We start from the raw sequence: 15,365 nt of genomic DNA, 5'->3' as shown, positions 1-15,365 counted from the left end.
ATGCTCGTCGCGGACGTGATGGAGGTTAGGGCCTAGGCTGCGGTGGCCCGCCACCCTCGCCGACTGTGCAAGCGCCGCCATGGACGAAACATTACAAGCCTTCGTACTACTACATCGCCAAGCATATGGGTAGGAAGACCACGACAGCCGCCACCATGTTGTTCATCATGGATGTCAACCCAGTGCCGCTGCTTTTCTCTGAGAGTTCATCGTCGCAGCTTGTCTGGACACGGACGGTAGACGTGGAGCAGATGGGTTCCCACACGCTGTTCAATAGTATGCCTAAAGCGGGAGATCCAGTGTAGGACGACGCGAACATGCAGATGTACGAGATCAGCCATGATGGAGGCATAGGAGGAGGTTGCAATGAGGACGGTCAGGTGGATGACTCAAAGCCCACCCAGTCTGACACATACACCCAGCTGGGCACGCATCAGTACACCCAGTCTAGCACCTACACCCAGTCGGGCATGTAGCAGGACTACATCCAACCGGGCGTGGACACGCGACGTCAGGATTGGGCCGCCGGACAGCAGGTGGAGGAGGACGGCGATGACGATGATTCAGATGATTTGGGTGGCGATTCAAAGAAGAGGGGTAGAGGAGAAAGCTTCAACATGCGGGAGGATGAGCTGTTACGCGATGCGTGACTGGTTACTAGCCTCGATCCGATTCATGACATTGAGCAAAAGGGCACAACCTTTTGGGCCAACATTCACACTTGGTTCGACGAACACAAGCATTTCACACCCTACTCCGACGCGGTCATCCGCAACCGTGAATTAAAGTCCTTCAACCATCGATGGTACACCATCCAAGAGGCATGTCGAAGTATTGCGGCCACTTGAGGCAACTCATCGCAAGGTGGCCTAGTGGTGCGCAAACCACCGAGCATGTATTTTGTTAAATATGTGTACATCGCTTGCCGGATATGCATAGTTTTGTAGCCGGATATACATGCATTGTTTCGTAGATCATTTGTAGACGGATATGCATAGTTTTATAGACGGGTACACAACAATGCATTGTTTTGTAAATCATTTGTAGCCGGATATGCATAGTTTTTTTGATCATTTGTAGCCGGATATGTATGCATTGTTCTGTAGACCTTTTGTAGCCTGATATGTTGCATTGTTGTGTAGATCTTTTGTAGCTGGATATGCATAGTTGTTGATCATTTGTAGCTGGATATGTATGCATTGTTGTGTAGATCATTTGTAGCCGAAAATGCATTGTTGTGTAGATCATATGTAGCCGGATATGTATGCATTGTTGTGTAGATCATTTGTAGTCAGACATGCATTGTTGTGTAGATCATTTGCAGCGAGAATGACCGCGCAAGCTGTCCGTTTCAAGATGTTGCAGCGGTAGAAAGATGAGCTGGAGAGGGCGGAGCAAGAGGACTCGTAGGTGGTCGAGAAGGAGGCGGAGGCAGAGCGGTGGGGGTGGAGGCGGAGGCGGCCTACACAATGGCGACGACAAAATGAGAGCAGAGGCTCGGATTGCCAGTCCGATAGGGCAGGAAGTCCAATCTTTTACATGACTGCTGGACTGATAGTATTATTTTTGTATGACCGGGCATGTAAAAACTAAGCATATTTGCCTTTTTTTGTTGTGATCGGCCGATGAAGCGATCCAACACTGGTGTGATCCGGCGCGCACTATAAATCAGATGTATTTGAATTAGAAATTCCCCTTATAATTGGCAGAAATATAGTGCAAAACATTGGATGGCCGGCTCCCGCATCCATGTCCGCAGGCTAGTCCCCTTTTGCCTGCGAACGAATGTGGTGTATAGTTTGCGGGTCAGCATTGGAGATGCCCTTAGCCAACATCCACAACAACTAATAATTTATTAAGATAAAACCCAACCATATGCATCAACTTCTATACTTAGACTTGTTAACATTTTTCACTCTGGCTGCCCTATGCATACTTTTCTCAACATACTACTAACTCTGAAGTATGGTTCACATACATGCACGCTTATATATTGACCCACCAAAGGATAGCAACATATATTAAGTCCATAACATACAATTAAAATCATCTTAAAAAATCACCAATCACCATAGGGCAAAAAGAGATCTACTAAGACATAACAGAAGTGCAACAAATCACAGGTCTGCATTTACCTCTGAATGATTGGACGGAATAATTATGCTATTTTTTTAAACCGGGCTAACCCCCTTTCCATTAATTAGAATGGAAATACAACAGTCTGAAACACAGATGAGTCTAAGAACAGGGAGAAGGGGAGAGCGAGTTCAATGCACTACTAGAAAACCCACGGCACCCGCCCGCCGTTGAAACGGGCGCTATGGGGCGAAAACCTAGTAGCACCATTCATCTAGACCTATTACAATTGACAGCCAAAAGCCACAAGTTTGTAAGACAGCAAAACACCAGGAGCTGTAGCTCGTATCAGTCATCTTTCAGTCGAGCAGGCATAAGAGAACAGCAAAAGCATGGGGTGTTGGGAAGGATCTGCTGTGCTTTTTGTTCAGTCTCCAATCTTGATAGTCGCATCACAGGCTCGCATCAGCATCATCGTCCCGTCGCGAATCGTCTCCGCCCCTGCTCAAAGCTGCCTGACGTCGTCTCCCACTTGAAGCCCTGCCCAATATAGAAGAAAGGAAATCACCATAAAAACAATCTTGAAAGGAGATTTAATCATCCTCTTCTCAAAGGTAGCACTGTTCCGTGCCAGCCAGATAGACCAAGTAACTACGCCCAAAGCCACAATATAGAAGCGCTCATATCCAGGAATGAAAGAGTAGCACCAAACAAAGAACTGCCATCAGTTCCTGGGGCAAAGATCAGTCCCCTGAGGAAAGAGGATGATGACGCTCTTTCAACTCGTTTCAGTGCTTATAGTCATCGCTCGGTGCATAAACAAGAGCTCCCGTCTTGATCAACGGCAGCTTTTCCAGATTCTCAAATTTTGACTTGATTCCAGAATGATGCAACAAAATGAATAGGACGAGAGAGTAAAAGGGTACGAGATATGTATTGTAATCAAGGACGGCGAAACGCTGCGGATCTCTTCCTTTAGCAGGCTGCTAAGCACATGCTTTGGCCTCTTTCCTTGAAGATTAAGTTGCATCCTGGCAATGTTGCCCTGAAAACCTGCTACGCTAGTACACAGAGTGTACTGTACTTATATACCTACATTGCATGTAAAAAATCACCAATCACCATAGGACGGAAAGAGATCTACTAAGACATAATAGAAGTGCAACAAATCATAGGTTTGCATTTACCTCTCAATGATTGGATGGAATGATTATGCTAATTAATACGTAGTCATTAGGTGACTCCCACGCAGTTAGGTTTTTTCCTCCTTTTGTCGGCGCCCCCACCCCCCAAGCACCCGATGGCTTTGGGTCGGGGAGGTGTGGAGGACCCTGGCTCCCCATTGACAGGAGGGACTCTCTGCTCTTGTTTTTGTTTGGTTAAACGTCTTGGTTGGATTGTGCGGCGGCGGCGATGCGCCCTAGTACGAATAATGTCTCCCACGTCCGATGCCCGTCTAGATGGTGTGTCTATAATGTCGTCGGAGGGTATGTGGAGGTGTGTCTCCATCGGATATCATGGGTTTGATCGGTGTTGGTCTTTTGTGGATTTGTGTTGATCTAGTCTTCATTTGTGTGTTTACAAGTTTGATCTTTTGATATACGCTTTGTTCATTGACGACGGTTGTGTTCTGGTGTGCCAGTCCGCCCCGTGCGACCTTAGCACAATGACTTTCTGACTGTCTAATAGAACAAGGTTTGTTCGGCTCTGGTAAGAGAGAGGCGATGATGATAATGCTCTTTCGACTCACTTCAGTGCTTATAGTCATCGCTAGGTGCATAAACAAGAGCTCCCCTCTTGATCAACGGCAGCTTTTCCAGAATCTCAAATTTTGACTTGATCCTAGAGTGATGCAACAAAATGAATAGGACAAAAAGAGGGTAAAAGGGTATGAGATATGTATATTGTAATCAAGGACGGCGAAACGCTGCAGATCGCTTCCTTTAGCAGGCTGCTAATCACATGCGTTGGCCTCTTTCCTTGAAGATTAAGTTGCATCCTAGGCGCATTCCTAGATACATACTTAATTCTTTTTCCCTTAAGGGTGGTGAGACAAATTGACTTACTAACACAGTCAATGCTTCCTCCATACTTTGACATCCAGTCCATGCCTAATATCACATACAATCCTTGTGACTCCAAGATTATTAGATCGGACGGGAAAACATGGCTACCAATGGTTAAGGGTATCTGGCCGCACCATCGACTAGCCATATACTTTGCTCCAGGTGAACTTACTAACAGAGGGGTCCTAAGGGTTTGGGTTGGCAGTTTAAACTTATCCACGAATCCCCTTGATATGTATGAATACGATGCACCAGTATCAAAAAGAACAAGGGCGGTAAAAGAGTTAACCAAAAACTTACCAATAACCGCGTCTGGCTGCTCTTCAACCTCCTCCATGTTAACGTGGTTCATTTGTCCTTTGCTGAATGGATTGGGCTTCTTTCCAGCGCTCCCGTTACCGTTTCCATTCTTCGCTTCAGGGCAGTCCGCGGCATAGTGTCCAGTCTTCCCGCACTTGAAACAAGTAACGTGGCTTAGGTCTTTCTTGGCGGGTGTGGCTGGATTGGGGCGGTTCTGATTGTTGCTTTCTCCATTCCCATTCCTTGGGCCAGTATGATTATGAGTACTTCCTCCATTGTGGGTGTGGCCTCCATGGTTATGAACAAGTCCTCCCGATTTCGGGGTTAGGCGAGGCTTTTATTGAGCTCCTGAATTATACCTTCCTTGTCCATACTTCCTCTTATGGCTCTCAATCTGCTGTTGTTTCCCTTCAATCATAAGAGCCTTATCTACCAACTCCTGGTAGTTGTTGAATGTTGCCACCATCAACTGCATGCTCATCTCATCATTCAGCCCTTCCATAAACTTCTCCTACTTTGCGGCATCTGTGGCCACATCGTCAGGGGCATAGCGAGATAACTTGCTAAACTATCCGTGTACTGAGCCACAGTACGGTTCCCCTGGCATAAGTTGCGAAACTCACGCTTCTTCATGCTCATAGCTCCGGTTGAAACATGGGCGGTGCGAAATGCTTGCTGAAACTGGTCCCATGTAACATTGGCTATAGGATAGGTGACTTTGTAATTCTCCCACCGCGAGGCTGCTGGTCCATCCAACTGATGTGCGGAAAAACGCACCTTCTCAGCATCTGTACATCCTGCAGTGGTTAACTCCCTTCCAATCTTGCGGAGCCAATCATCTGCCACTATCGGCTCGGTGCTACTGGAAAACACCGGCGGCTGCAACCTCAAAAAACGGGCTAAATTGTCAACTGGTGGTGGTGGTGGTGGGTTGTTGTTGTTGTTGTTGCCTTGGTTCTGAACTAACAACTGTATCAGGGTATTCCGCTGCTGGATCAACTGAGTGAGCTCCGGTGGGAAAGTAAATCCGGGGTCACGTCTCGGAGGCATCTGATGGGTTTAGAGGGAAGAGAATAGAATAGAATGAGGTCTAATGAGAAAAACACTACCCATATGCACATGAGACAAACACAATCATTTCACTCAATCAATCAAGCAAGGGCATACAATCGATCTAACTATCGTTACAAAAATGCTCAGACTATACTATATACATGGTGGAATACTACTACTGATGTGGTGGTCTACTAAAAATATTGATCGGTCGAAGACTCCATGATGTCTGCTCCAGCTTCGTCTTCATAGTCATCATCGCTATCGTCGGGGTCCGAGTCGGTGTCGTCGATGATGATGTAGTCCTCCGGACGAATCTCCTTGGGTTCTTTGTCTTCTCCTCCTGGTGCAGGGTCTCCCATGAATACTCCTAGCTTCCTTTCCAGATCATCATTCTTCTCCACTAGTACGATGATTTCCTCCTCATAATGTTCCCGTGTAGCCTTGAGTTATTCCTCCAGTTCCGTGATCCTAGTCATCGCCTTCTTCAGATCTATCATTCCTGCGCACATCTGGTTCTCCTGGCGATGAATGTGCTGGTTTAACTCCGGAATGAAAGCTGCAATTGATCTATCCTTCCTGGTGCTAATCATCTCCCATTGCTCGTCTCGACGCCCACAAATCTAATAGATAGTATCCTTAAGCTCCTTATGGTAAACTTCTCCAATGCGTCCCATGGTGATGTGAGCTGCCATACTCTTTCCTAGACTCTAGGTTGGTGCATCGAAGGAAAACTCTATAGACTTAGTGACTGGCGTGAATGTCCTTCCTGGAACTTGAACTTGAACCATCTACCGCTCCTCTTCTAGTAAAGTGGCGTTGTAAGTCCCGGTGAAGCTTGGTATTCCAATGTTCAAGTACCTAGTGACTTCCTCAAGTTTCGTCCAAAGGGTGCGTCTTCATCCGGTTGTGCAAACTTGTTCCTTGCGTCCGCCATCCTAAAGAATAGAAAATGGAGAGGAGTCAGAAATGAGAAGAGAATAGTGATCTAGGGATTTTAGCTTAGTGGTCGTGTCCTACACTCAGCGTGTGCTCTGATACCATCTTGTAGCGACCCGATCTCAAATAGTCAAGTCTCTGTGCTTCAGTGTCATCCCTGGATCGGTAATGCTGATACACACAGTACTCGAAGGATTTATAACAGAGTAGCAATCACACACTTATTACATCGAATGTCTCAAAAGAGAACTTATTACAATAAATATGGCTTAAGGACATCTAATACGATAACAGTGGAAGGCTTGGAAGATAAAGTGAGTCCATCAACTCCAACGGCATAGCTGAGCTGCACGACAATGACCTAACGAACCTTACTCCTCATCTGAAAAGTCTGCAACATAATACGTTGCAGCCCGAAAATAGGTCAGCGCATGGAATATGCTGGCAATGTAACACAGTAGAGCAAGAACAGAATAATGCTATCACTACATGCATATTTGGCTGGTGGAAAGCTCTGTGATTATAGTTTTTGTGAAAAGCCAATTTTTCCCTACAACAAAGGAATAGATTTTATTTAACTACCATGGTAGTTGAAACATCATTGAGAAGGTTCCTCCAACTCAATCCCAATTAAAAGTAATTATCAACCCAACAATATTAATTTTAGAGTGATGAGATACATATGATAATCCAAGCACTAGATACTCAAGATTTGTCCATAACCGGGAACACGGCTAACCATGATTAGTTTATACACTCTGCAGAGGTTTGCACACTTTTCCCCACAAGACTTGATCTCCTCCGTTGGATTTCTCGCACTACATGATGTTTGAGAAACGGATGACCGAGACACAGTCTTTCAGAAGCATTAACTCTCTACTCTGGATAGACTATACCACCTACAACCCACTACCTGCTAGTCTATCTCTTCAAGAGCTTCACGCAACTTACTCAACTATACTAGAGCCCATAATAGCTTGTGGCTGCACACGGAAGTTTCTAGCATGAAATATCTCAGTTCCCTTTGAGCCTGGGTGGAGGACCTTAGGATTATCACAAAGGTACTCCAGGATATCCTAGGACAACACTGGATTCTCCAGGTGCCCAACAAACAATCTACCCAGATGTGTATTTAAGTTGCCACCTTAAGTTGTACCATTAATTAAAAATCTCACATCTGTCATGGATTCACTCGCCCAAACCACATCTACGAGCATAGCATAGCAATATAAGCAGTACATAGAAGTAACTCGCAAGGGTTTGATAATAACAGGGAAATAGGTTCTACCTCATCAACTACTTCCCAACCCATATGTTAACAAGTCCTAACCATGCAATGTGTGAGGGTTGAAACTAATGCATAAAACCGGGTATGAAAAGAGTATGATCAAAGTGTTACTTGCCTTGCTGATGATCCGCAAAACCTATAGACTCGTAGTAGCACGCTTCACACTCCGGGTGTTCTATCGTAAACAAACAATAGCATGCATAAGCAATCAAGCAAAGAAACACGGGTAAAACTCAAATAAGAGATCTAACCAGAAAGTTCAACTTAAGAATTCCGATTTGCAAAAAGAATCAAATCAAACGGAGCAACAAAACTCAAATTGCGAGAGAAACAAGATCCGATTACTAATCTGGGCTAAAGTCAAATTTTACAGTACCAAAATCTTGTTCAAGTTGATTAAATAGAAAGAGGGTTTCGAGACGAAGATCTAGGCGCTTGAATCGCCTGATTCCGATAAACGAGCGAAAAGATAAACTAAAACGACAATCGGATCAGAAATCACGATCGAGAATAATCGCGGAAAATCCGAGAAAAAGAAAAACTGACAAACAGGCTAACGAACGAACGTTTGCTGTCTGCGTTTAACGAGTGAACACCGTTCGTTAAAACGAACGTACGGACGAACGTCCGCTAAATAAACTAAACCGAAAAAACTGATCTATTCTAAAAAAACCTAGGGTTTTCTAAAAAAAGGATCGGTTTTTCTCTCAAAACCGGCGGCAACGAGGCGACTACCTTGGCGCGCGGGGCTCCGGCGAGGTCCGGCGGTCTCCGCGGGGTCCGGGTGGGGCTGCGGGGCGGCGGCGGGGAGGTGCGGCGCGGCAGGCGAGGCGCAACGCTTGGCGGCGGCGGCTGCAAGAGGCGGCGGCGCGTGGGGCTAGGCGGCGGGGCGGGCGTCTCGGGTGGTGGTGGAGTCGGGGGCGGGGGCGGCGTATATAAAGGAGGGGGCTTGCTTGGGGGAGGGGGCAAGGCGGCGCGGGAGAGTCCCGGCCGGACTCGGCTTCGGGCGGCGGCGGCCTCCCGGTCTCCTGGAGGGAGACGAGGCGCGGGGAGGTGGGTCGGCTCGGCTGGGCTTCGGCCCAGTCGGGCGCTGGAGATTTTTTTTCAATAATTTCGCCGAAAATTAAATAAATCCTAGAAAATAAAATAAAAATCTAAAAATGCCAAAATAAATTTTCACCGTCTAAATAAAATATTTAGAACAAGATGAACATTTTCTTGGCCCTAAAATGCAACTTTGAAAAACGTGCAATTATTTAATTCAAATAAAATAGCAATAAACTCCAAATAAAATCAAATATTTGATTTTAATATTTTTCCTCCAATATTTCATTTATTTTGGAGAAGTCATATTGTCTCCTCTCATATATTTTAATATGAAATATTTTCGGAGAGAAAAATAATTAAAACCAAAAATCCTCGTTTCAATATTTGATAAAACTCAAATATGGAAACAGGGAAATCCCCAACTCTCTCCGAGGGTCCTTGAGTTGCTTAGGATTTTGAGGATCACAAAATGAAATGCAGCAAAAAATATGATATGCAGGAATGATCTATGTATAACATTCCAAATTGAAAATTTGGGATGTTACAGCCGGACAACGGGTGGAGGAGGACGGCGTTGACGATGATTCAGATGATTTGGGTGGCGATTCAAAGAAGAGGGGTAGAAGAGAAAGCTTCATCATGCGAGAGGACGAGCTGTTGTGCGATGCATGGTTGGTTACTAGCCTCGATTCGATTCATGACATTGAGCAAAAGGGCACAACCTTTTGGGCCAACATTCGCACTTGGTTCGACGAACACAAGCATTTCGCACCCTACTCCGACGCGGTCATCCGCAACCATGAATTAAAGTCCCTCAACCATCGATGGTACACCATCCAAGAGGCATGTCGAAATATTGTGGCCACTTGAGGCAACTCATCGCAAGGTGGCCTAGTGGTGCGCAAACCACCGAGCGTCTATTTTGTTAAATATGTGTACATCGCTTGCCGGATATCCATAGTTTTGTAGTCGGATATGTATGCATTGTTTTGTAGATCATTTGTAGACGGATATGCATAGTTTTATAGACGGATATAATATATTGTTTTGTAAATCATTTGTAGCCGGATATGCATAGATTTTTGATCATTCGTAGCCGTGTATGTATGCATTGTTGTGTAGACCTTGTGTAGCCGGATATGTATGCACTGTTGTGTAGATCTTTTGTAGCCGGATATGCATGGTTGTTGGTCATCTGTAGCTGGATATGTATGCATTATTTTGTAGATCACTTGTAGCCAAAAATGCATTGTTGTGTAACTTATCTGTAGCTGGATATGTATGCATTGTTTTGTAGATCATTTGTAGTCGGACATGCATTGTTGTGTAGATCATTTGTAGTAAGAATGACCGTGCAAGCCGTCTGTTTCAAGATGTTGCAGCGGCAGAAGGATGAGTTGGAGAGGGCAGAGCAAGAGGACTCGGAGGCGGTCGAGAAGGAGGCGGCGGCGAAGGCGGTGGAGGTGGAGGCAGAGGCGGCCTACACAACAGCGACGACAGAATGAGCATAGAGGCTCGGATTGCCAGTCCGGCGGGGCTGGAAGTCCAATCTTTTACATGAACTGCTGGACTGATATTATTTTTGTATGATCGGGCATGTAAAAACTAAGCATATTTGCCTGTTTTTTGTTGTGATCGGCCGATGATGCGATCCAGCACTGGTGTGATCCGGCGCGCACTATGAATCAGACGTATTTGAATTTGAAATTCCGCTTATAATTGACAGAAATATAGTGCAAAGTATTGGATGGCCGGCTCCCGTATCCTTGTCCGTGGGCTAGTCCCCTTCTGTCTGCGGATGGATGCGGTGTACGGTTTGCGGTTCAGCATTGGAAAGTGCCCTTAGCCAACATCCACAACAACTAATAATTTATTAAGATAAAACCCAACCATATGCATCAACTCCTATACTTAGACTCGTTAACATTTTTCACTCTATCTCAACATACTACTAACTCTGAAGTATGGTCCACATACATGCACGCTTATATATTGGACACCAAAGGATAGCAACATATCATAAGTTCATAACATACAATTCAAATCAATCTTAAAAGATCACCAATCACCATAGGACAAAAAGAGATCTACTAAGACATAATAGAAGTGCAACAAATCACAGGTCTGCATTTACCTCTGAATGATTGGACGGAATGATTATGCTAATTAATACGTAGTCGTTCGGCTCTGGTAGGAGAGAGGCATGATGATGACACTCTTTCGACTCGATTCAGTGCTTATAGTCATCGCTAGATGCATAAACAAGCTTTTCCAGATTCTTGAAATTTGACTTCGTCCAAGAATGATGCAACAAAATGAATAGGACAAGAAGAGAGTAAAAGGGTACGAGATATGTATATTGTAATCAAGGACGGCGAAACGCTGAGGATCGCTTCCTTTAGCAGGCTGCTAAGCACATGTTTTGGCATCTTTCCTTGAAGATTAAGTTGCATCCTGGCAATGTTGCCCTGAAAACCTGCTACGCTAGTACACAGAGTGTACTGTACTGATATACCTACATTGCATGTATATAAGACAGGAGCTACGTATGTACCTGTGCACGCAAAGTGAAGTCTTTTCCGCTTCAAGCGAGCGGCGTTGACAAGCGACATTTACCAAGTAAGATAGATTGGTGTCAACTCGATCGATCGATCGCCCCATAAATTGCCTAGGAACCATGCATAGAAACGTACCCATTCAACTCGATCAATCATCGATCAGCAACAAAAGCACCGTGATAGTAACTAGTGACAGCGTGAGGGCGTTCGCAATGGCGAGGCGTCTGGGAGTCGTGCTGGCTTTAGCGGCTGTCGTCCTTCTCGCCGCCGCGGGGGCCGCCACCGCGCAATCCAAGCCACGGCCACCCAATGCCAATGGCCCGAAGCCGAAGCCGAATCCGATAAGCGTCAAGTGCAGTGAGAGTCCCAGGGTAAACCCCTACTGCTCCAACCAGAGGATGGACTGCCCCGCCAACTGCCCCCAGTCCTGCTACGCCGACTGCAAATCATGCAAACCCGTCTGCGGTGAGCACTCCATGTCTCAACTCTGCAGGTACAACTATAGTAACGCTTGATTTTTTTGGCTAATAATGGTTGTGGCTCATGCGTTCCATCAGTGTGCAACACCCCGGGGGCGTGCGGCGACCCGCGGTTCATAGGCGGTGACGGCAACGCCTTCTACTTCCACGGACGCAGGGACGCCGACTTCTGCGTCGTCTCCGACCGTGACCTTCACATCAACGCACACTTCATCGGCAAGAGCGGCCACAGCGGCATGTCCCGGGACTTCACCTGGATCCAGGCCATCGCCGTGCTCTTCGACGGCCACCGCCTCTACCTCGGCGCCAGGAAGACCGGCACCTGGGACGACGCTGTCGAGCATCTAGAGATCATCCTGGACGGCGAGCCCGTGTACCTCCCCGCCGACCTGGTCGAAGGCGCCAAGTGGACCTCCAGCCGCGTCCCCGAGCTGTCTGTGACCCGCACCAAGGGGGCCAATGGCGTGCTCGTCGCCCTCCACGGAAAGTTCAGCGTCAGGGCCAACGCCGTGCCCATCACCGAGGAGGATTCGAGGGTGCACCGTTACGGCGTCACCGCCGACGACTGCCTCGCGCACCTCGAGCTGGCGTTCAAGTTCGACGCGCTCACCGACGACGTCCACGGTGTGGTCGGACAGACGTACCGCTCCGACTACGTCAACCATTTCGACGTGAGGGCCTCCATGCCCACCATGGGAGGAGATGCCACCTTCACCACCTCCAGCCTGTTCGCCGCCGACTGCAGCGTGGCGCGCTATGGAGTCAGCCGTGGAAACGACGGTGCCGCGGTGCTATCTGAGCTCTCTGCTGTTACCTGTGCCAGTGGCATGGACGGCAAGGGTGTCGTGTGCAAGAAGTAAAACGCTTCTTGCATGCATATGGCGACTGTTGTGTACTGGCCGTGCATGTCTGCATGCATGCACGGTTGACAAGTATGTACTTCACATGAATAAGCAGAGGGCATAATTTGATGTGTGTGGGACTTGGAACTTTATATTATCATCAAAGAACTAGTATGTGCCATTTGCACTATATGTTGCACCAACGAAGAATATCCTATCAAACTTCACATTCAACTATTGATTAAATTTCACCTCGGAACTTTTGCACTATTGCATGGCGGTAATGCATCGGACGCTGGTGCAATTGCATCACAGCAGCATGAGGGGAATTTATCTGACAAGGACGTGGTGGCACTTGGAAACATCAAGGCGTTCTGTGCTGGGTTGCTCAAAAAGCTCGCACCACCGCTGCTCAAGGAGTTCGTAGGGCTGCGAGGGGTTAAAACAGGGCAGGATCCTTTCACTCCACGCTGCGCAACACGGTCCGTCTGTGCCGGCAGCTCTAGGAAGACGAAGGCCTCGACAGCCGAAACGGTGCTTCTTAAAACCCTGGGATTCGACTGTGATGATCTAGCGGTCTCGGAGGACGCGCTAGGTCAGCTACGTACGGTGTTCGACTCACCACTCCAGGAGCCGCAATTGAGGGCCATCGCAGCTATCTTCGGGAAAGCGATACTGCTCAATCTTGCGGAGGAGACAGGGATGGCCGAGCCACTATTGGTGCAGTAGGTGTGTTGGCACCGGCGGTGTTGGAGGCATCTTCATCCGATGTCGTTCAACGCTTTGGAGTTGGTGTGCTGGAATGTTAGAGGTCTCAACAATCCTGCCAAAAGGAAGGCCCTTAGAGGTTTTGTAGATTCTACTCGCGCGGCGGTCGTCTGTATACTTGAAACCAAATTAGAGGTGGTGGACACTTTTGTAATCTTGCAATGCATGGGGCCGAACTATGATAATTTCACCTACTTACCGGCGTCGGATACTAGAGGCGGTATATTTGTGGCATGGGACACCACGCGGGTTCTCTTGACAAACTATGCCAATGATACTCATAGCATCACTTGGTACGTCTCGCCCAAGGAGGGGGCGCCATGGTGGCTAACAGTAGTATATGGGCCTCAGGATGATGTGCTCAAGATTAACTTCTTGAACGAACTATCGGAGCGTAGATCGCTATGCCCTGGGCCATGGCTTGTCATAGGAGATTTTAACCTCATCCTATACGCGGCAGACAAAAATAACTCCAACTTGGACAGGAGAATGATGGGGAAGTTCAAATGTTTCGTTGATGATAACGCGCTAAAGAAGCTCTTCTTGCATGGGTGCAAATACACGTGGAGCAACGAAAGGGAGACGCCCACTCTCACTAAAATAGACCGCGCTTTTGTGTCCGTTGATTGGGAGCTCGAGCACCTGGAGTGCTTGCTGCAAGCTTTATCTACAGAGTACTCTGACCATTGCCCGCTGCATCTCGCGCTCCATGAACACATGCATGCCAAAAGGAGGTTCCGCTTTGAAAAGTTCTGGGTCAAGATGGATGGGTTTTTGGATGTCGTCAAGGAGGCTTGGGTTTGCAATCCAGATATTACTGATCCTTTCATGCGTCTCGACATCATGCTCAGAAACACAGCCCGAGCGCTTGCAACATGGGGACAAAAGGAGATAGGAAATATCAAACTGCAAATCACTATTGCCAACATTGTCATTCTGCGGTTTGACTGCGCTCAAGAGAGTAGAGCACTGACAGAGGAGGAGAGATGGCTTAGAAGAACCCTAAAACAACTGGTCCTAGGGCTTGCATCCCTAGAGAGGACTATAGCGCGATAGAGGTCGAGAATAACATGGCTACAAGAAGGGGACGCAAACACGCAGTTGTTTCACTTGGTAGCGAATGGAAGGCGTATGAAAAACTACATACCTTCCTTGACCATGGATGGGCACATCATCACGGATCAGAAAGGCAAGGAGGATGCATTCTACAAGGCATACAAAGAGCTGCTTGGCAAGGACGGTGCCCGAGACTTCACGCTCGACTTGGAGGGTCTTGGTGTTTTGCGTGTGGACCTCTCGGAGCAGGATCGTGTGTTTTCTGAAGAGGAGATTTGGGCAGTAATCAAGGACTTGCCATCGGATAAGGCGCCTGGGCCGGATGGGTTCATAGGTCTTTTCTTCCAAAAAGCTTGGGAAATAATCAAGGAGGATCTAGTAGCTGCGATACACAAGCTCTTCCTAGGCAATGGAAGGGGATTTGGAAGACTTAACCAGGCTTTGATCACGCTCATTCCGAAGTCACCGGAAGCATGCACTGTTTTTTATTTCCGACCTATATGCCTAGTGCACAGTATGCCCAAGATTGCATCCAAGCTACTGACTGCCAGACTAAGACCACACATGGGAGAGCTTGTTCAGACGAACCAGTCCGCATTCATAAAAGGCAGATGCTTGCATGATAACTTCCTCTTGGTTCGGCAAATGGCACACACGATGCATCGGAGGAAAGCCAAGGGAGTATTGCTAAAGCTTGACATATCCAAAGCTTTTCACTCTCTGGCGTGGCTGTTCCTGTTCGAGGTGTTGACGGCGAAAGGATTCTCGGAGCGTTGGATTTCTTGGATTGCGACCTTTCTTACCACTGCCAGCTCGAGAATTCTAGTGAATGGATGCGCCGGTGACAAGTTCATGCACGCCAAAGGACTTAGGCAAGGGGACTCGATATCCCC

The 15,365-nt window shown here is 47.2% G+C and overlaps 1 protein-coding gene across 1 annotated transcript; it reads left to right on the top strand.

Annotated features, from left to right (window-relative positions):
- Nucleotides 1-11,476: 11,476 nt before the first annotated feature.
- LOC119356287 lies at nucleotides 11,477-12,852 on the top strand. The gene is made up of 2 exons (XM_037623230.1): nucleotides 11,477-11,792; nucleotides 11,885-12,852. Exons 1-2 carry the CDS (start codon nucleotides 11,540-11,542, stop codon nucleotides 12,664-12,666), a joined length of 1,035 nt encoding a protein of 344 aa, XP_037479127.1. The 5' UTR covers nucleotides 11,477-11,539; the 3' UTR covers nucleotides 12,667-12,852.
- Nucleotides 12,853-15,365: the final 2,513 nt, after the last annotated feature.

Source organism: Triticum dicoccoides, chromosome 2A (genome assembly GCF_002162155.2).
Source record: "Triticum dicoccoides isolate Atlit2015 ecotype Zavitan chromosome 2A, WEW_v2.0, whole genome shotgun sequence".
Taxonomy (NCBI): Eukaryota; Viridiplantae; Streptophyta; class Magnoliopsida; order Poales; family Poaceae; genus Triticum; species Triticum dicoccoides.
This window is presented reverse-complemented; position numbering and strand designations above follow the sequence as displayed.

Coding starts and splice junctions, on each gene's coding strand:
- LOC119356287 (XM_037623230.1), top strand. CDS start 11,540: ATGGCGAGGCGTCTGGGAGTCGTGCTGGCTTTAGCGGCTGTCGTCCTT. Junction 11,793..11,884: donor ATCATGCAAACCCGTCTGCG/GTGAGCACTCCA, acceptor GCGTTCCATCAG/TGTGCAACACCCCGGGGGCG.